We start from the raw sequence: 21555 nt of genomic DNA on the forward strand, positions 1-21555 counted from the left end.
TATGCACGGCCATTTTGGTGATGGGGCAGGGCTTCGGGAGGCAAAAAAATGCTGTATTCGATGTATAAGATGCACCCAGATTTTCAGCCTCTTTTTTGAGAAAAAAAGGTGTGTCTTATACTCCGAAAAATACGGTACATTGATCAAATGCGGTGCCAGCAGAAACAAAGTTTTAGGTGCTACAGGTTGTCAGCTATTGTATTTCCTTCTCCAGCACATGGATAAATACACCTGGAAACATATCCCTACCTACCTACCTACTCTCTCTCTCTCTCCCTACCTACCTACTGTATTTCTCTCTCTCTCTCCACCTCTATCTACCTATCTACCTACCTATCTACAGTCTCTCTCCCTACCTACCTACTGTATTTCTCTCTCTCTCTCTCTCTCTCTCTCTCTCTGTCTATCTATCTATCTATCTATCTATCATCTTATCTATCTATCTATCTATCTATCTATCTATCTATCTATCTATCTATCTATCTATCTATATCCCTTTATCTACCTACCTACCTAATTACTGTCTCTCTCTCCCTACCTACCTACCTACCTACTGTATTTCTCTCTCTTTCTCTCCCTCTCTATCTACCTACTTTTTTAAAAAATGTGCCTCTTCAAAACCTGGGTGCATCTTATACTCCGGTAAATATGGTACAATATGTGGCACTGATCAACAATTGGTTTGGGAAACAATTGATTCTACTGAAAAAGAGCTGCTTTTGCTAAACACTGTAACGATAAAAAGAAAACAAACAGAAAGAGGGTTCAAGGAAGGTGAGTTCTAAAGCATTCACAGTTCTAATTTCAAAGTGAATGGTCTACTTACCGCCTCCACCTCTGCTGGGTCATACCAGACATTGATGTAGGGATGTTGTAAGGCTTCATCCACTGATATCCGTTTGGCTGGGTCAATCACTAGCATCTTTGATAAAAGGTCCCTAGCTTGGCTAGCTGGAGCAACAAAAACAGAAAATGCATCAGTATGGGAAAGAATGGATGGAGGCATGACTTACAATGCCATATTCAGTGGCTTCAATACATATTCAATACACATCTGCTAAAGAACAAGAAAATTAATAGATGGCTCCATTAGATTTCTTTGGAAGCCAGAACTAGAAATTTTAACTTGAAGCTGTTTAGAAAATTAATGTTTGTTTAGTTCATTTCTTTTCTTCTACATCAGCTTGGAATTTTTATTTTTCAATAGTTGTATACAATAAACATGTAGTTTAATTCAGGAAGGCAACAAACGAAAACACATTTTTCTCTCTGCATATGTTTTAAATCCCCTGTTAAATCCCCCCTTCTTTTTTTGTTTTTTGTTTCACCACAGGAGTGAAGTTGGATGAGGAAGGAATCAAGAGGGAAATAAATATATGTGTAAACAAATGACATGCAAATTGTAGCGGATTAACAAACATTGTGCATTGCCACCGCAGGCAGCCTTAGGAATCTATGCCTTCCAAATTGACACACATTTTAAGTTGATAGATTCCAGAGCTGTAAATGAAAACATTTTCCATCAGTCCGTGTTTTCTTAGGAAGTTTATTTTTCTTTTGAAGACAATCACGGGTTTCATTTATATTTAAATCATCTCTATTCAAACCTTTGCAGATAATGGCTACATCTTAGTTACTTGCGGGATCGCATCATCCCACATACATCCCTGCGGCCAATTCGCTCACACAGGGAGGGACTTCTCCTGGTGCCGTCCACTAGGCAATGCCAACGGGCGACACCAAGGAGTAGGGCCTTCTCTGTGATGGGCCCAACCCTCTGGAATGACCTCCCCCCCGACATTAGAACCACTTCTGACCTCCGCTCCTTCCGGCAAAAATTGAAGACTCACCTGTTCCGATTAGCAGGCCTGGCATAATTACAACTGTCCCTCCTGGCAAATGTATTATTATCTGGTTATCTTAGGGTTTTTTAATCTGTTGTGTCTGTTTTAGGGATTTTAAAAAATTATATTTATTCAGCTTTGTACAGTTCTTTTAATTGCATTTTAACCTCCTCCAAACTGTACATATTTAATTATTTAATTTTTTATTGTATTTTTGTGATATTCTCTATGGACTGTACACCGCCCCGAGTCCCTTCTGGGAGAGGGGGCGGTTTAGAAGCACAAATAAATTGAAATTGAATTGAAATTGAATCTTATTTGGCACCAGGGTTATCAAGGTGGTTTTCAATTATCGGTATCAAATCTGCGAAAAGTGAAGGTGGGACACCTTCAACTTAACAAAGGTTCAATTCAAGCCAATTTGAACTATTGGCCTTCACAATTTCTACCAAAGTTTTCATGTGAATTTATTCAGAGTCATGCAAGGTACAGCTTAGGGCCTCATCGTCTGAAGGGGCCTCTCAACAATTAAACCTTTCCAAGTAGCTAACACCAACTGATTATTATGTTTTGTTTCTCCATTCATTCACAACCTTTGTTCAAACAAATATGTATAAATCAGAGAGGGGTTGTGTCCGGTTCGGCCCCGATCAGGTGAACCCGTAGTAGCACCAGCAGGGGGCTCCGCCCACCTGCCCAGACGCTTCTGTGCATATTCAGATGCACAAGAGGGCGCCTGAACCGACAGTAAACAAATTGGCAACCCACCACTGGTATAAATCTACTCTTCTTTTTTGTGTTAAACTGGAAAATTTATAGCTGGGGTAAGAATATAGATGCAGTTTCATATGGAAACGGAGTAGAATAGATCTACACATGTATTTATTTCAAAATTAGTTAGTGCTACAACACGGGCAGCAAAAACAGAACTTTTTCATTACGAAATAAACCAGAAAGAGACTCCTCCACTACCCTTCACCAACTAGTACCAACAGATGTGTTGGAACTACAACTCCCAGAATTCTCCAGTCCCACCACATCTGGAGAGGTCTAAAGGAATCCACCCATCCCTGGTAATTAAACTGAACAGCCCCAATTGTCCTTTCTTTGATAGTAGGAATTGGATTAAACATTTTCAGGGGGGGGAAAAAACAGATGGGGATAAAATAGCAGATGGCGAACAGATATATTCATGTAGAAATTATGTTTCCAAAGACATTCTTACCACTCGTTTAAATTTATCTGCAACATTTCAGTGTTATAGTCTGGTTTTAAATCAAGCCTGTAGCCGGTGACATTTGACAACACAATCATGACCCTATTCTGGTGACAGGTACGTAAAAATAGGAAAGAAATTATGGCCGGCAGCATCAGTATGCATGCATATGTATGAGTTTGTGTGTATGTATAATCCCTGCCTTGTAGATAAACTAACCTATATATCATCAAAAGGGATGGGAGGAGACTAGAAAAAAATAATCTGTCATAATTGTTGACTGATGCCATTATCGCACCCCGGAACATCAAAAAATCAAGATGAAGCCACAATTTCACAAAGAAGTTCCCCGTTGTGGCCTGCCAGCGGCCAGCGGAGCTGGCAGCAGAGCCAGAGTGGGGAGGTTGGGGAGGAACATGGGCCAGTCCTGGAGGCTGGGGAAGGTTCGGACGAGGGCTCTGTGTTGGAGGCAGAGAGGGGGGCCAAGGCCATCTGGCAGTTCTCGGCTGCCTATGGAGCTAGACAGCAGTGAGGCAGAGGAACAGCTGGAGCCTGTTCCCAGTGTGCGCATGCGCAGAGTTGCCAGATGAAGGCAACAGCTCAGAAATCAGGGTCGACTGGGAGTAAAGCCACAGGTGGATGGTGAATGGACCCTCCCACAGGAAATAAAAGAGAAGCGAAAGGGGAGTGGGCTTTTTCAGGAAACAATTCGTTCATTCGCTCGTTTATTGGTTTCAGGAGTGTGAAGATCTGTCCGTGAATCTCAGAGACTCTGTGCCAAGTCTTTCCTTGCACAGCACTGCATTTGGAAAATATTTACATGGCAGGTTTCCAAGCTAGATAAGGTCTGTGGTCATAACTTCACCTTTGAAAGACTGTTTACCAGGCCTTTGCTGAAGGGGAATGAGAGGAATTCCTCCTCGCTGTCTGACTCTGCTGCCAGCTTTGCAAGCCGCCAGCGGACCACAATACATTGGGATCAACAGAGAGTGGGAGATTATATTTAGCAAAGCTCCTCTGACATGAGACAGGACACTTAGTAAAGGCTAATAGATCCAGATCCAGTCAGTGACCAGAAGCAGGACTGTCTGACTGATCCCATATATATTGTCATGGGTTTCGCCCTGGCAGGAGTCTTGGATGTAAATGCAATAAATACATTTCTAATGCAAGGCAAGCTTGCGCTCATTGTCCTAGTTCAGGGGTGTCAAACTCGATTTCATTAAGGCTGCATCACAGTTGTGTTTAACTTCAGGGGGCCGGGGTGGGTGTGTCCGGCTTGATGTCACTCATGTCAGGGGCGCCTCTGGTGGCCCGAGAGCTCTGCCAATGAAAATGGGCTCCCAAGCTCCGTTTTCAGCTGCGACGGTCTCCTACAACCCTCTGCCAGCCGAAACGATGCTTGGGAGAACCGCCTGCAGCCCTCCTGAGCTCTGTTTCGGCTGGCAGAGGCACCGCAGGCCAGTCCTTTGATGTTTCCAGGGCGGCCCAGATCTAAGCAGGTCGGATTCAGCCCCCAGGCCTTGAGTTTGACACCCCTGTCCTAGTTCATGCATGCTTCGCACATCACTGTTGTTCTTACCTTTGAGTTTGTTGTGTTCTGAATCAGCTGGAAAAAGAGAGTCTGGGAAAAGTTTAGGGAAAGTTAGACCAGCGTATTTGGGCCGATTTTCCACGTAGTTCCGCACTGTGGGCTGGAGTTTCTTCATGAATTCTGGACAGGGAGTTCCCAGCTGTTCAATCACCTTATTCCACTGGTCAATATCTGAGCAGAGAGAGTTAAGGAAACAATGGCTGCAGAATCCCACCCCACCCCACCCTCTTTCCCAACCACTCCAAGCTTTCTTAGACTCTTGCTGTCGTTGTCATCTAAAGGTAACAAACTAGATTCAGTTCATGAAAAACTCTTGCCAACCTTTTGTGTTTCTTTTCCAGGGCAATATAATACTGTATCAGAGCAATATCATCCATACCAAAATAAGACCGGTGACTTGGAAATTCAGCTTGGTGGGTGACTCCTACTGATTTGGATACAGATAGTCCTCACTCAACGGCTGCCTCGTTAAACAAAGTTCAAGTTACAACGGTGTAAAAGAAAACCGCTTGGGAGGGAGGGGCAAACATTTCACATGTACCATTGTGATTGCAACAAAGTAGAGTTGACGGTGAACGCGGAATTAAAAAAGCAAATCGCGTTCATGTGATGTTTCACTTAACGATCGGGTTGGTTCCCTGAATGAGCGAATGGGAAGTGATGTCATCAGTCAACCGCACTTTTGTGATTTCCTGCTGAGCAACCATACCACCTAGCAGCAGAAACGCCAGTCTCAATTGCGGTCGCTAAGCGAGGATTACCTGTATAAGAAGGCAATCTGATTCATACATTAGCTTTGCGGCTTAAGTGGGGACTGGACCATCCACACCAATCTGTTTCTGATTCTTAACTCATACTCTATATGTGTTGGATGACACAGATAGTTGAAGCATCTGGGATACTTTATATAAGTACCTGCAGCCAGATGGAACTTGAAGACAAGACTCCCATGATTAAAATATCTGCATTTTACCAAGTTGGATGAACAACAGTGGGGTATAACTCTTTTTAGATTTCTTTTTGTAGCAGTTCCCTAAACATCCATGTGTTTTTCCCTAAGTCATCGGTATTAATTGCTATCAGTAGTTGGACATGTTGTTAACCTATTATTCCAGCAAGATACTTCTATTTCATAGTAACAAAGGAAACCCATCAAAGACAGTAAGTCCACATTTATTCAGTATGTCGGGGAAAATGCACAAAGACTTTAGCGCATTCATCAGCACTGGGTTTGCTTTTTGAGCAGAACAAAACCCAAAGGAGTAAAAATATTAACACCTCTTTTTGCAAGACCTTAATCCAGAAATAACTTTAAGCATCCTTCATAAGACACCTTGTATTATTTAACAGTATATGTCAGTGATGGCGAACCTTTTCAGCACCAAGTACCAAAAGGATTGTGCGGAAATGTCGCATGTGTGCGCACTCTTATCGGAGCTGTGCTCCGGAAAAGCCTAACTTCTGGGTTCTAGTGCACATGTGCGCCTGACAATCAGCTGGCAGGTGCACATGTGTACACTGGTTTTTGGCACTGGTCAGGACAGCTGATCATCACACGTGTATGCGCACCAGAAACCTGGAAGACAAACAGGCAAGGCTGCGTGTGCCGGGCGACATGGCTTCGCATGCCACTTTGGGCACATGGGCCATAGGTTCGCCATCACAGGCGTATGTTCTTTTAGGAAATATGATGCTGAATAAATGGAAGAGAAGCTTTCATCGAAACAGTCCAGTGGATTCAAACACCAGTTCTTCAAATACACCCAGACATATACATTCCATTCATTATATGCCATAACCAGTGGAGGGTTTCAACATTTTTTAGAACCTCTTCTGTAGGTGTGGCCTACTTTGTGGGAGTGGCTTGCCGGCCATGTGACTGGGTGGGCGTGGCCAACTTGTAAAATGTGGTGAAACTCACTTAACAACGCTCTTGCTTAGCAACCAAAATGTTGGCTCAGAAACTGGCATTTGAAGCACGCAAGTCTTAAAGCTGTCCAGTTACAAGACCCCATCCCCTGCTCCAAACCCTGCCATCCACCAACCTACTAACATAAATCAGTAACTGGAGGGATGTTAAGTCAAACTAGAACATGTGACCAACAGCCATGTTCAGCCTTTTATTCTAAATTGAGCAGGGGCCTCCAAACTTGGCAACTTTCAGACTTGTGTCTAAGGAGGTTCTCCGTCATCTGGGCCATGATTGTCCCAAATGTTCTTTTTCAAAGCAACTAGACTTCGTTTTTTTTCCCCTTGAAGATGTTTCACTTCTCATCCAAGAAGTTTCTTCAGCTCTGACCAAATGGTGGAGGGTGGAAGGATTTTGATTCCTTGCAGTCACTTGCTTCTTAGCATTCTTTCTTGTGGCCTAAGAATTCTCGGAGTTGAAGTCCACAAGTGTTAAAGTTACCAAGTTTAGAGACCCTCTGCTCTCTTTGGAATAAAAGGCTGGATGCCTGACCCTGGACAGCATCCTGGAGTTTGGGGAGCTGATTAGAGTTTTAAAAGCTGATTTGGGTTAATGTCAGGGTTCCAAATAACACCCCCAACAAAAGAAGACTCCGAGGCATGAAGTCCCTCAAAGTTCCATTTTATTAGAGATGTCATGTTGGCACATCTGGGAAAACCTGAATCTGAGAGCTTCCAGGTTTTCCCCACCCAAATGAAAGTCCAAGTCCCTGCCCAGCACCCACATGTCCATCACATGGTCCAATCAGGCTCCATCCCAACTGGAGATCCCTTCCAGTCACACCATCGCAGCTGCAGGGCAAGATGTCCTTGACTCTCTGAGAAAGGAGTGTTACTATGACTATATATCTCTCCCATACTCCATATAATGCCCCCCCCCATTTTCCCACAGCACCGGAAGGCCCAATGTAAAAGATGGCTTCCAGGCCTGACACATGACACATTACTGTTCATGTCTGTTGCTCAGATGTTCTAGTGTGAGGTCCATCATCCCACCACTTAATGATTTATGTTAGTAAGTGGGTGGATGGCAGGGTTTGGGGCGAGGGGGGAATAAAGTTTAAATCTCAAAGGATGACACTTCTTGCAACTGTCTCTAACATTATACCACAAAGGCAAATATGATTTATTTATGAAAGATAGTAGAAAAGCTGTATATAAGAACAAGGGAAAAAAAGAAAAAAAGTCCCAAAGATATGAGTGGAATGTACAGGTCACAAAATATTACAATACGGGTAGTCCTCGACTTACAACAGTTCATTTAGTGACCGTTCAAAGTTACAACGGCGCTGAAAAAAGTGACTTTTGACCATTTTTCACGCTTACGACCATTGCACCCTCTCCATGGTCACATGCTTTACATTTGGACGCTTGACAAATGGTTCATGTTTATGACGGTTGCGGTGTCCCGGGGTCATGTGATCCCCTTTTGCGACCTTCTGACAAGCAAAGTCAAGGGGCAAGCCAGATTCACTTAACAACCGTGTTACTAATTGAACAACCAAAGTGACTCACTTAACAGGCACGGCAAAAAATGGGGCAAAAAAACTCACTTAACAAATGTCTCACTTAGCAGCATAAATTTTGGCCTCAACTGTGGTCATAAGTCGAGGACTACCTGAAGTCATATTTTGGCTTGAACAAAAGGAAAATTAATCTGAAACCAGAGTGGGATCATTCGGATGAATCCTTGTTAAGTCCGGGGGCAGTCATTAATAGATCATCTATCCAGGAACACAGTCTAAGCACCATGATGGCGAACCTATGGCATGTGTGCCACAGGTGGCATGCCGAGCCATCTTTGCCGACAGGGCAGCCCTCAGCTCCGGCACACATGTGAGCGCAGGCCAGTTGATTTTCAGTCTTCCAGAGGGCCAGGGGAGGCTCTTTTCACCTTCCCCAGGCTTCAGGAAAGCTTCCAGAGCCTAGAGAGGCCGAAAAACAGGCCTCCGGTTTGCCCGTTGGGGTGTTTTTCACCCTCTCCAGGCTCTGGAGTCTTTCCTGAAGCCTGGGGAGGGTGAAAACGGCCTCACCTCCCCCTCCCGAGGGCTGTGGGGAGGCCGTTTTCACCCTTCCCAGGCTTCAGGAAAGACTCCAGAGCCTAAGGAGGGCAAAAATCCCCAATTTTGGCACACCTTTAGAAAAAGCTAACTGGCCTAGCAGCTAACTTCCCATTGTCCCCGTCCTTCCTTCTTCTTCTACCTAAGTTTATGCCTTTTCCACATGCGTTTTTACCATGAAATTAGGGGAAAATATATTGTTCTGTTGCACTTGGCTTGCCTATTCGAATTTCTAATTAAGGAGCCACCTCCAAACTGCTATTTCTTTTTGATATAAAAATCATTCATTTAGAAAACTCCCGCTTATTACTCCATGTAGTAATTTTAATTGTTTTAATTTTGTTCTTTGACATGGACTGTACACCGCCCCGAGTCCCTTTCGGGAGAGGGGGCGGTCTATAAGCGCTAATAAATTGAAATTGAATTATCACAAACCACAACAAGGTCACAATAATGGTTTGGTGATGGATCGCACCGGTATAAAGCTTTCAATAAACAGCTCATTCAGTTCAGCTGACATAACACTAAGCATATCTTGCCAGGAAAAATGAGCAAGCGTTTGGTGGTTTTTTTTTTTTTTAGCAATCTTCTTCAAGGATATATATGCAAACATATTCTTACATTTATCTAGGGCAGATTCTGCCAATGAACTAGTGGTGTGCATGGATTGAGAGCTCAACAACCGGAAATGAAAGCACTGAACTCCTTAGGTTAATAAAGAATGAGCTTCAATTTTTATCAGTATATGAATGGCGATAATGAGATTTCCTAAGATTAAGCAAAGGGGTGGATTATTTTAATAAAGAATGTTTGTAAAACAAAGTGACACATGAAGCCAGTACAGATTTTGGATATACAACCGTGCCTATTCAGAAGTTTAGGATAATTCTAGCTTGTGGTTAATAGTGGCTAATAAGAGCTATATCCTAGACTAGAGAAACTCAGTTTATGGAATGCAAATATTAATTCCAATTTATAGAGGAAAAGTAGAGAAGACAATTCCCAATTCCCACCTAAACGTCTTTCACAATGGGTGAAATCCTGTCCTTCCTTTGGCTTTCTGTAGGAAATAGCTATGATATATACCCATTATAAAATCTAATCTTCTCTCCTCTTACTTCCCTTCAAAGGAATTCAAAAATTGGCTGCAACACAATCCAGATTATTGCATCAACTCATTATCCTATTGAAGAAAGTTAGCACCCACCCCTCTTAGAAGATTGAAATATTTTAGGACATATTAAAAAGGCAGAATATTATATTTTCCCTAGAGAAACATATTTCTAAAGACAGAAACTCAGAGCTTCAGCTCCCTGCCCCCAACAGATATTTGGTGCCCACTGAGAAGGACTGAGCCAGGCCATCTACAAAACAAAAGACCTTCAGCTCCAGGGTGATGGGATTATCTTTCAGGGCAAAGTCCTTCAGCCACAATAGAAATTGCACAACCAAGCCTGGGACTCAGATAGCCTATAAAGTTAGCAGTAACCACTACAAACATCCAATAGAATACATTTCCTGCACAGGAACAGGAAGCTCAAGGGCAAGGCCCAAGGAGAGGGTATAAATAACCCCACTCCTTGTGGTCAGCTGCCCAGGACCTCAAACCCATTAAAACCTGTCGACCATTAAACCATCTTTCCAATCAGCCTCCATGTTTCCAGTGTCTTTCTCCACACTTGGAATGGAACCAGATGGATAAAATTGGGTATTTTAATTATATTTAATTATTTAGGGTTTTTTAATCACTGTATTCTAATTGTTTTTTATTCATCAGCCGACCTCCTCCTTGTGTATGTCTCGGTATATGTCTCTGTTATATGTTTGTTTTGTCCACATATTTATTTCATATGTTTCATTGTACGCCGCCCCGAGTCCTTCGGGAGAGGGTGCGGCTAAGAAATAAATATTTATTTATTTATATTATTATATTCCAATACCATATCACTCATATTTAAAATCTAGACCAAATAGTTTGGGCTGCTTACAATGAATGGGCAACATAGTTCTCTCTGAAAACTTTTGCATCATAGATAGAACAGGGCTCTTTCTGGGCAATCTTCAAAAGCTTTTGATCTTAACAAGGTCAGCTGTACACAATGTATTTCAAGAAACACATCAAAATCAATCAAAGAATATTCACAGATCGATTTCTATGGGTTTTTCTCAACATCTGGGAAACAGGGCCAGAGAACGCAAAAAAATTAAACCTACATTGTTTTAAATGTAGCAACAGGGACAAGTTAGAGGGTATACAATTCTTCAGCCTGACCTAATCCTTGCCCCCTTCTTTTCCAGTCTCTTCTGATAGATACTGTTATTCTCCAAATGCTGGAAAAAACAATCCTTGGAAACTGATTTGAAAAAGACAGGAGTTGAAACATTAGTTGGTTGCTTTAACTCAAGGGTGTCAAACACAGGGCTACTGGGTGCTTAGACCTGGCCTGGGGAGACACCCTGGAAATAGCAAAGGAGCACCCCGCAGTGCTTCTGCCAGAAAAAATGAACCCCTGGGGGGGGCTGTTTTAGGCTGTGACGGCCTCCTGCAGCCCTCTGCCGGCAAAAAAGGAGCCTGGAGGGGCATTTTCAGCCATCATGAAGCTAACAGAGCTCGAGAGCCTCTTTTCATTGGCGCGCTCAGAGTGCTTGGGCCGCCACAGGCGCCCCGACATGAGTGATGTCAAGGTGGCTACGCCCCCTGGTCACTTAACAACTGTGTTACTACCCTGTTTCCCTGAAAATAAGACCTCCCCAGATAATAAGCCCAATCGGGTTTTTGAGAGCATGCGCTACAACAAGCCCTCCCCCCCCCAAAATAAGCCCTATTTGAAAATATTGCAACACGGCAGCAGCCATGAGGTGACCACGTGCCTCCTGCGCTTCAAAAATAATAAGACCTCCCCCAAAATAAGGCCAAGACCTTATTTCGGGGGGGGGGGTCAAAAGAAAATAACACCCTGTCTTATTTTGGGGGAAAGACGGTAACTTAACAACTGCAGTGATTCACTTAGCAATTGTGGCAAGAAAGATTGTAAAATGGGGCCAAACTCACTTAACAACTGTTTTCCTTAGCCACAGAAATTTTGGGCTCAATTGTGGTTTTAAGTCAAGGACCACCTGCCCCCATTACTAACAGTTACGATAAATATCCTCATAGGATATTATGGTTTATATATCAGAGCTGTGGTGGCACAGTGGTTAGAATGCAGTACTGCAAGCTACTTCTGCAGACTGCCGCACGGCTACAATTTGGCTGTTCGAATCTCAACCAGCTCAAGGTTGACTCAGCCTTCCATCCTTCCGAGGTGGGTAAAAGGAGGACCCAGATTGTTGGGGGCAATAGGCTGACTCTGTAAACCACTTAGAGAGGGCTGTAAAAGCACTATGAAGCAGTATATAAGTCTAAGTGCTATTGCTATTATGAAGATAAAAACCAAATTATTTTCCAAGGCATCATTCAAGCATTGCATAGAGGGAAAGCAAAGGAATGTTATCCTTAATCCCAACTAATCCAGCCATCCTTCCATTCTCAGCATCTTGAACAGATATCCTAGTGTATAGCTTGTTTATTGTCAATATGCACCTTCTTCGCACAAAGCTTTAACCCAAAGCCTTTGTGGCTTATTGTAGCCCTTTAGGTTATTCAATAGATCAAAGAGTCTGGTTTGGCATTAGGTATCAATCTAGCCTGAACAAATCAGAAAGTATGACAGTAAAACCCAGAAGCATAACTAAACGTGTCCAAAAAGACAGAATAATAAGCTAAATTTAAAAGAGCTTGGTTTACCATATGATTTCTAGCTTGTTTGCAGACACTGGATCAAAATCATGCGTCAAGATTATCAAGTAAAGTTCATCTCTATGGCAGTTTGCCATTTGTTCAATAGGAAACACCTGGCATATTCTAAACATAGGGATTATTTTTTGTTACATTGTGGTTTATTAACCCAGCATACTTGGATGATCTTTATGTATCAATACAGAAAACTACTTGCCATTGTTCTGGGGTTTATCATTCTGATATATAGTCTGCATATGTTTTTCTACTCAAGTGGTGTGTCCTGGTTAATGATGCAGATCAGAGATGGAAAAAAACGGTGAGGTTCTTGCTTTCTCTGAGGCTGGTGTTTTTCTTGCAGACGTTTCATTACCAAACTAGGTAACCTCATCAGTGTTGATGAGGGTGGGTGGGTGGAATGATATTACCTAATTTGGTAAGGAAACATCTGCAAGGAAACCACTAGACTCAGACCAAGTCTGAGCCCAAGGACCCCATAGTTCAATCCTGAACTACAAATATTCTCTTCTATCAATATGGAAAAAAACTGCCAGCAGATTATGGATAAGCCTGAATCTTAAACATGTGAAAGGAACAGGAAAGGAAATCAGCTTTGCAAGTAAAACAAAATTACAATCAGTAGAAGCAGCTTTTGCAACTAAAATAAAATTTGTTGAAAAAGTTACAGGTTAAATGAGAACAGAGACATAAGAGGAAATGTTGCACAGCCTTGTAGAAAATGGACTGCATATTTAATGGCATTTTCCCCTGCATCTTATTTGTTTAAAAATACCAACACTGCTAAGAATGAATTTGAAACAAATCATCAGCTGTTAGTGGTTGTTTCTAGGGAATTTTTCTACAGCAAATGCTTTTAATGGTTTAATTATCGAGGCTCTGTGAACAAATTTTAATAACCATGCAGCTGTTTGAAAGAAACTAGGCTTTTAAAATGCATTATCTATAGGACATTTTGGGTCAGGTTTATCTTTTCTCCTGCCGATTTATTCGAAATAATTATTTTTGCATTAAAAAGCTATTCTATTTGCTTAACCACGTCAAAAGGATGACTGAATCCAGAGCGTATTGCGGAGAAATAGGGTACCTAAAGTAAAACTCATTTCATATTTATGCCTGGTTTGGAAGACAATATTAAAAGATTGACTAAAAATAGCTGGGCAAAGATGTGCATTGTTGATATTGTATTGCATTATATTTATCAGAGCACCAGGAATACACGTGGATTCTCAGAAGGAAGTGCTGCGTATTGTAAAATGATAGCCAGTGTAGTACAGTATAAAATAATGGGGCTGGACTAAGCTGAAGGCCCAAGGTTCCTATTCACCCTCAATTTTAGAACCTCCAAGCATAAAGACTGAGTTTTTGAACATTGACTCAATTGTCAGACATGTAGGAATTATTCCCAATAGTGATATCCAAAATAAAAAATATTGCTAATATTTGCTGTTTTATCAGTCATGGCTTATTGCACACCGATTTGAAACAGTAAATTAGCTTGTATGAAACTATGAAAAAAGGAGTACCTGATTTAATTAATAGCAGAGAGATGCTGTCTCTTGCACAAGGTCCAAAGCACTTCAGAATTTGCAAGGGATCTCTTTAAATACACAACAGCAACTCAACCCTATTTGGACTCATTCTTCAAAACTGTGCTACCCTCAGGCATATCATTTGGCCTCAATAGGTGCCATTAAGGATTCCAAGCTCTTTTGAATTTGTAGATCCAATACAAAACAAGAAATGGATCTGTGATGCTTATTTATTCATTGATCTGCCCAACAGATTCCATATAGGCTAGGATATAAACCTAGCAGTGACGTGCGGTGAGGTTTATGGCTGGTGAGGCTGGTGACGTCATCAACGCAAGCCACGGTCCCCTTCATGTTGACTCAGGAAGGCGGGGAATGGGACCACGTGTGCAAGAGGCTGAGGCAGCTTCAGCCTCCTGCACACGTGGTCCCATTCCCCTCCTTCCTGACTCCTGAGTCAACATGAAGGGGACCGCAGCTCGCGCTCTGTGGTCCCGCGGCTCGCGCTCCGCGGTCCCCTTCATGTTGACTCAGGAAGGCGGGGAATGGGACCACGTGTGCAGGAGGCAGGCTGAGGCTAGAGGAGCCTCCTGCACACGTGGTCCCATTCCCGGACCATGTGTGCAGAAGGCTCCTCAGCATCTTTTCCCTTTTCCCTTTTTTTTTTTATTTTCATGATGAGAGCGGTGAGGCTCTGCCTCCCCTGCCTCCCCTGACCGCACGTCCCTGAAACCTAGGATATAAAGGCTAAAACCAACTTCCAACTATGTAACGTTAGATGACGATACTACAGCCATCTATAATGGCCCAATTGTAAAATTATAGCAGAACCCCCTTTATGTAAGTTGCAGCAAACTATAGACTAGACTAGTTGAAAGGGACCATGGAGGTCTTCTAGTCCAACCCCTTGCCTAGGCAGGAAACCAACACCACTTCAGACAAATGGTTATACAACATCTTCTTAAAAACTTCCAGTGTTGGAGCATTCACAACTTCTGGAGGCAAGCTGTTCCACTGATTAACTGTTCTAACTGTCAGGAAATTTCTCCTCAGTTCTAAGTTGCTTCTCTCCTTGATTAGTTTCCACTCATTCCTTCTTGTTCTACCCTCAGGTGCCTTGGAGAATAGCTTGACTCCCTCTTCTTTGTGGCAACCCCTGAGATATTGGAATTCTGCTATCATGTCTCCCCTAGTCCTTCTTTCTATTAAACTAGACATACCCAGTTCCTGCAACCGTTCTTCATATGTTTTAGCCTCCAGTCCCCTAATCCTCTTTCTTGCTCTTCTCTGCACTCTTCCTAGAGTCTCTGCATCTTTTTTACATTGTGGCAACCAAAACTGAATGCAGTATATTTGAGCAATGAATTTCTCTCCCCAATCAGTGAATTTAATTCAGTTGTCCAGACTGCATGGACATGGATTCATGAAATAAAAAATAAAATTAATGTTCCTGCAAACCAGACCAAACCTACGAAGTACTGCCGTAAGCTTTATTAACGTGTGGAGCGCTAGGAGGATCTGTGGCCACACAGAAAGTTAAAGAAGAATGCTTGACAAACAGGGAACAAGGAATTCAGGAATTCTGAATCTATGGCAAAGGTTCAAATGAAGGATATTGCAGTGATGGGAAGACATCGTTACATACAATGTGTATTGCAGTTCATACAGAGTCTGTAAGCATTAAGCTGCTCCAAATCAGAAGTGTCAATTAGAACAACAATGTTTATCTGGAGAAGCCCACAGCCTAGGAAGGATACGATCAGTGCCAGGAAACAATACAGCACCTTTAATCATTTCTCCCATGATGCACCCTACTGACCACATGTCAACTGAAAACAAAAAATGAAATGAAGGTAAACAAGAACACAGCAACAGAACAACAAACAAATGAGAAGACTTATCTGGTTGGATCAAAAGAACAGGCACGGTTCCTTGCTACTAGGATGTGGGATTCCTGGGAAGGTTGTTGTTGTTGTTGTTGTTGTTGTTGTTGTTGTTGTTGTTTTTATCCCGAATCAGATATTCTAATTAGAAGTAGAATCAGAATTCCATGGCAACCATTCTCTGTTGCATCCATCTGCTTCTTCGGCTTGTCTGTCCTATCAAGCCCTGCTATCACATTTTTCAGAGATGTAGCAACAGAAGGGCTTGCTAGAGACAGACAGAAGGTTTAAAAACCAAAACCAACAAGAAGTGCACTAATGAAAGTGTGACTGATCCCTATTTCTGGCCCGCTGGCTTCGGATTTAAAAAAAAATCTGTTCTTTTTCCCAGTCCCCAATTTATTTTTCACATTTCTGCATAAAGCAGGCTTAGCATTTAGGTGCAATCTGCAACGTACCTAGGAACAGATTCCCCATTAAATGGGTAATTTATCCTGTAAATTCGAGACACTCATCGATTGAATTCTACCTCCTTTGTCCTACTACCCCTATCTTAAGTACCGTAACCCCCTGACTTACATCAGTTAATTGAGCTGGAAAAGAAGATTGGCAATCTTTCATTCTCCAAATAAAATCCTTCTCCGTGTTAAAAGTATTCCCTTTCAGAAACCAGAGAATACTTTTGGGGAGGGACTAAAGAAAATGTTGGTTGAGCTTTACCACCTGGGTGAAAGGATGGTGGGAAAACAGAAAAGGAGTTTGCAACTGTGGGATAGAATGGGTTTTTTTAATTGTTAAATATGTCTAAATTTGCTTGCATGCAGGGGAGCACCGTGGAAAGAAACAGAAAGGAACCGAAGACAATTTAAAGCTGGTCAGTTGGTCTTCTTAAGGTCATGCAACAGGGTAACTAATGTTGTTCCTGTCCCCTGTCTAGGCGGAATCCTGACTGCAACAGCAGATGTAAAATGTTCCTCTAGGATTATCTACAGCCCAGGTCCCTGAGCTTGGCCTAATGCCAACACCATCTGTAGGTTTCATAGATGAGTAAAATCAGTAAAGCAGAGGTATCTGAGAGATGGTGGGGAAAAGTCCAGCTTCTGTGGAAACCCTCAGTAACTGTTTAAGGAGTTTAGGGCAGGTCTGGAATGAACTATCTAAAACTCATCTGACCAGAAGTCAGGTATGCAAACAATGCAATCTTGGGAAACCTTCTTGTTTTCAAATGGGATGATATAGCTTTTCTGGTAAAAATTAATTGAATGCAGAGATGTCTTCCCAATATACTAGCCCAGGGGTCGGCAACCTTAAACAGTCAAAGAGCTGCAACAGTCCTAACCGGAAGCCCCTCATTCAATTCGGGAGCCGACTGGAAATCCGGTTTCTCCTCCTAGTGCGGCGTCCTTTTTCCTTCACCTGTCCTAACCGAAAGCCCTATCAATTGTAGAACCGGCTGGTGACAGGGAGCCGCAGCAGAGGCATGAAAGAGCCACATGTGGCTCCAGGGCCGCAGGTTGCTGACCCCTGTACTAGCCTATCCATGCCAAAAAAAAAAAAAACCAGCAGGAAAAGCCTGATTATGATTCTATCACAGGGTCTGGCTCATTGTGCAGTATTACAGACCAGAAGACTAGAGGATTTTTAGAATTTCTAATTGGAAATTCACCCAAGGGAAATGGGGTTGTTCCCACGGGTGTTTTAATTTGTTTTTTATTGTTGTTTTTGGGTATTGCTCCAGGCTCCTTTGGGAAGGACAGCACTAAAAAAATAATATAAAAACGCATCAGTGTCCTGGGGTGAAAACACCAACATTGGAGTAAATAGTATTGCCGTCATTTGAATGCATGGTATGGTAGCACCTGATCTGCATGTACTGTTAGCTTTCCATCTTATAAAGCATCTTTCCTGACACCCATAAAAATGTTGGGCTTCAGATCTCATGATCACTTATAGCTTTTATGTACACTGACAGCATCTGCACCAAAGATAAATTCCTTGTGTGTCCAATCACACTGGGTCAATAAAGAATTCTATTCTATTCTATTCCATTCCATTCTATTCTATTTCTGTTTCTGTTTCTATTTCCATTTCTATTCTATTTTTCCTATCAAAGTGGCAAAAGACTGGGTAGCCCCATGGTAGGATGCCCATTTTTAAAAAATGCAATTAGCAATTAGAAAATAAGGCAGCCAAAGTTACAGTTACAGGTAGTCCTCCACTTACAACAATTTGTTTAGTGACCGCAGTTACAAGGCACTGAAAAAAAGTGAGATGATAATTTTTTTTACAACCATTACAGCATTCCCATGGTCATGTGATCAAAATTCAGACGCTTGGCAATCTTGGGAGGTCACATTTATGAGGGTTGCTGTGGCCCAGGGTCGTAAAATAGGGCAAAACTCACTTAACAACTTTCTCACTTAGCAATATTGGGCTCAATTGTGGTTGTAAGTCGAGGATTATCTGTATTCATATGCAGCAATGGTGGGATTCAGATTTTTTTTTACTACTGGTTATGTGGGCGTGGCTTGGTGGGCGTGGCATGGCTTGATGAGCGTGGCATGGCTTGGTGGGCGTGGCAGAGGAAGTATACTGTAAAATCTCCATTCCCTCCCCACCCCAGAGGAAGGATACTGCAAAATCCCCATTTCCTCCCAATCAGGGACTCAGGAGGCAGCGAATAGATGGGGGTGGGGACAGTCAGAGGTGGTATTTATTGGTTCTCTGAACTACTCAAAATTTCCGCTACCAGTTCTCCAGAACTGGTCAGAACCTGCTGATATGCAGTAAATTCTCCCTGTTGAATACCAAATTATGTGTGTGGGGGTTTGGTATTTTACGAAAAAAAATCCAAGGGGAAAGAAAGATAGAAGTGTGAAATATCTACAATAATAGGAAGATAGCAGATGGTGGTAGCATATTTCTTCTGTGCTAGAACTTAAAATCAGTGGGTGAAACTAGCACTCAATTGGGACAAGCCAAAAAATAATAATAAATGCTGCCATTAGCTGCAATTATCCTCTGAAATTTACTGCTACTAGATTTGATGATGGCACTTCTGATTAAACAGTTTCAAAAGTTCAGAGGCATTATTCAGCTGAGCTCCATCTGGATGCCATTGCCTTTTGCGTGCAGAATTACAAATACCTCAATGACTACCTTGCAATTAATTGATTAGCAAGCTTGCAGAGGCATCTCCACGACTTCAGAGCATGGACGGAATGAAAGAGGAGGAAAATCTCCCTGATTCATATGGTCTCAAATCATTTGTCAAATATCTGTATCTCTTGATTGGGAATTTAAAAAAAGAAAAATTAATCCAATTGCAAGAAGATACCACAAAGCAAGCCTTAAAATAGTCTTCCTTTTTATGTAGGACTTTGGGACAGGAACTCCCATGATCCACAGCCTAACTAATCCAGGAAGTCCTCTGCTGGGAAATGCTGTCTTTGGGGACATCGGTAGATCTTGGTTTTCCCTGCCTTGGAATATCTTGTTTGGATCTTTGCCATGAAAAAAAATTAATTATTAAAAAATAAATAAAACCAGTATTTACAGTATAAGGATCAGTTATTGGCTGGTCCTATTTGGATTTATTGTAGGGAATCAGCTGTTCTTCCAGTCTATAACTCTATGATGTTCTGATACCCTTCCTTTTTCCAAGTTTGGTCACAGTGGTAATCCTCACTTAATGACCACAACTGGGGCCTGAAATTACATCACTCAGTGACATGGGTATTAAACAAAACATCACATGACTGGACTATTAGACTTATAAATGTCTTATAAGGCCATCAATGTCTCTGCAGTCATTAAGCAAATCGGCAAGTCATTAAGCACAACATCACATGACCACCATTTGTGACTTACTGCCAACTTCTCCAGCTGGCTGGTGAAGCTTGCAAACAGTGATCCCAAGATGCTGCAGACATCATAAATTTGAGCTGTAACGTTACTTTCTCAGCATTATTGTAAATTTGAACAGTCATAAATAGGACAGTTGTTAAATGTGGAATATCTATATTGCAATCCACAGATAAAGCTAGGATGTAAAAAGAAAGAGGGTAAGATAATCACCATATTATTTGGAGTTCGTTGACATCTAAATTTGCCTGTATGTTGAATTTCATTTATTTTATTCTTAGCAATAGTGTGAAATCACTTTGTCTTGTGAGCATGACTATCTCTGCGAAGTTGAGAGGGAAGAGGTGTTAGGTTCACAGGCTATTCAGAAGCGATGGCCATCGCTTTACATCTCCATACACTCAAAAGACATTGCTTACTGGGCCTCTTAGAGTAGAGTAGAGTAGAGTAGAATAGAATAGATTAGAATAGAATAGAATAGAACAACAGAGTTGGAAGGGACCTTGGAGGGCTTCTAGTCCTAGCCCCCTGCTTAGACAGGAAACCCTACACCACTTCAGACAAATGGCTATCCAACATCTTCTTAAAAACTTCCATTGTTGGAGCATTCACAACTTCTGAAGGCAAGTTGTTCCACTGATTAATTGTTCTAACTGTCAGGAAATTTCTCCTTAGAAATTTGCAGTTATGTAGGAAGAATCTCCTTTTGTTTTAAGCAAAGCTTTGCTGCTACCAACATTTGTGCTGGTGAGTAAAATGAGTATTATTATTTTTTAAAGTGGAGAGTTAATTTCAATAAATACGTAATTGTCTGTACTTTCCTTCCTAGTTTAGTTCATCTTGTTCATCATTGTTCTATATCAGGGTGAGGATCCATGGCTTTCTTTATGACTTGTGGACTTCAACTCCCAGAATTCCTGAGCCAGCAAGGGAGTTCTGTTCTATAGGAAGAACTTTGTAAGGTTCTTGACTTGTTAAATTTAACTCTGGAGGAACTTTCAAATTGGTCCTGCTAAAGATGTAACATACATTTGACAGACACCTTATGAGACATTTGCAATATTATGGATCTTATGAAGTGACATACTTTAATAGTACTGGGCACTTTTTTGTGATAGGTGAGCCTTTACAAAGGGTTTTTATTCTTTAAAACTAGTAAAAAGTAAGTGAGCCGAGGTGGCGCAGTGGTTAGAGTGCAGTACTACAGGCTACTTCAGCTGACTGCTAGCTGCAGTCCGGCAGTTCAAATCCTACCGGCTCAAGGTTGACTCAGCCTTCCATCCTTCTGAGGTGGGTAAAATGAGGACCCAGATTGTTGGGGCAAAATGCTGACTCTGTAAAGCGCATGGAGAGGGCTGCAAAAGCATTATGAAATGGTATATAAGTCTAAGTGCTATTGCTAAAAAACCATCAAGATTTTGCCCCTTCAGTTTGTAAATATTTTCTATTTCATATTGTTGTCCCACTCTAGAAATCTTCAAAGTCTCCAAATACCTTTTTCTTAGTTTATGAGTATATTTCTCTTTTTATTTTTATTTCACAGAGAAAACAAAGCCCTGTTCCTTTCTTAAATGAGAGGAAAAAATACGCTTTAGTCTCTACTGGCTCTTGGGCTGTAATTGGACCAAAGTAAAACCTTGGTCTATGGGTAAATGTATTTAGTTCCTGTAAAAGTAAAATCTGACATTATTTCTTTAACCCACCAGATGGGCAAACAGCTTAAAGTATAGGCCACATGGTTAGCGGAAAGCTGTACTGCTAAGTATGAGAACATACTTTTTCATTATTTGGTAATGCA

General features: G+C 41.8%; 1 protein-coding gene across 4 annotated transcripts in view; it reads right to left on the minus strand.

The window, feature by feature from the left end:
• The window catches only part of MAPK10 (mitogen-activated protein kinase 10), a 241628-nt gene that overhangs the window by 37136 nt on the left and 182937 nt on the right, over positions 1-21555 (minus strand). For all 4 annotated transcript variants that reach the window (XM_081959215.1, XM_081959214.1, XM_081959216.1 and 1 more), the window contains 2 exons: positions 4643-4825; positions 827-951 (listed from right to left, as the gene is read on the minus strand). In XM_081959215.1, the coding sequence (XP_081815341.1) occupies positions 827-951; positions 4643-4825 (308 nt within the window). The remainder of the gene's footprint in view (positions 1-826; positions 952-4642; positions 4826-21555) is intronic.

This window comes from Natrix helvetica (assembly GCF_964273705.1).
Source record: "Natrix helvetica genome assembly, chromosome: 7".
In the NCBI taxonomy this organism is placed as follows: domain Eukaryota; kingdom Metazoa; phylum Chordata; class Lepidosauria; order Squamata; family Natricidae; genus Natrix; species Natrix helvetica.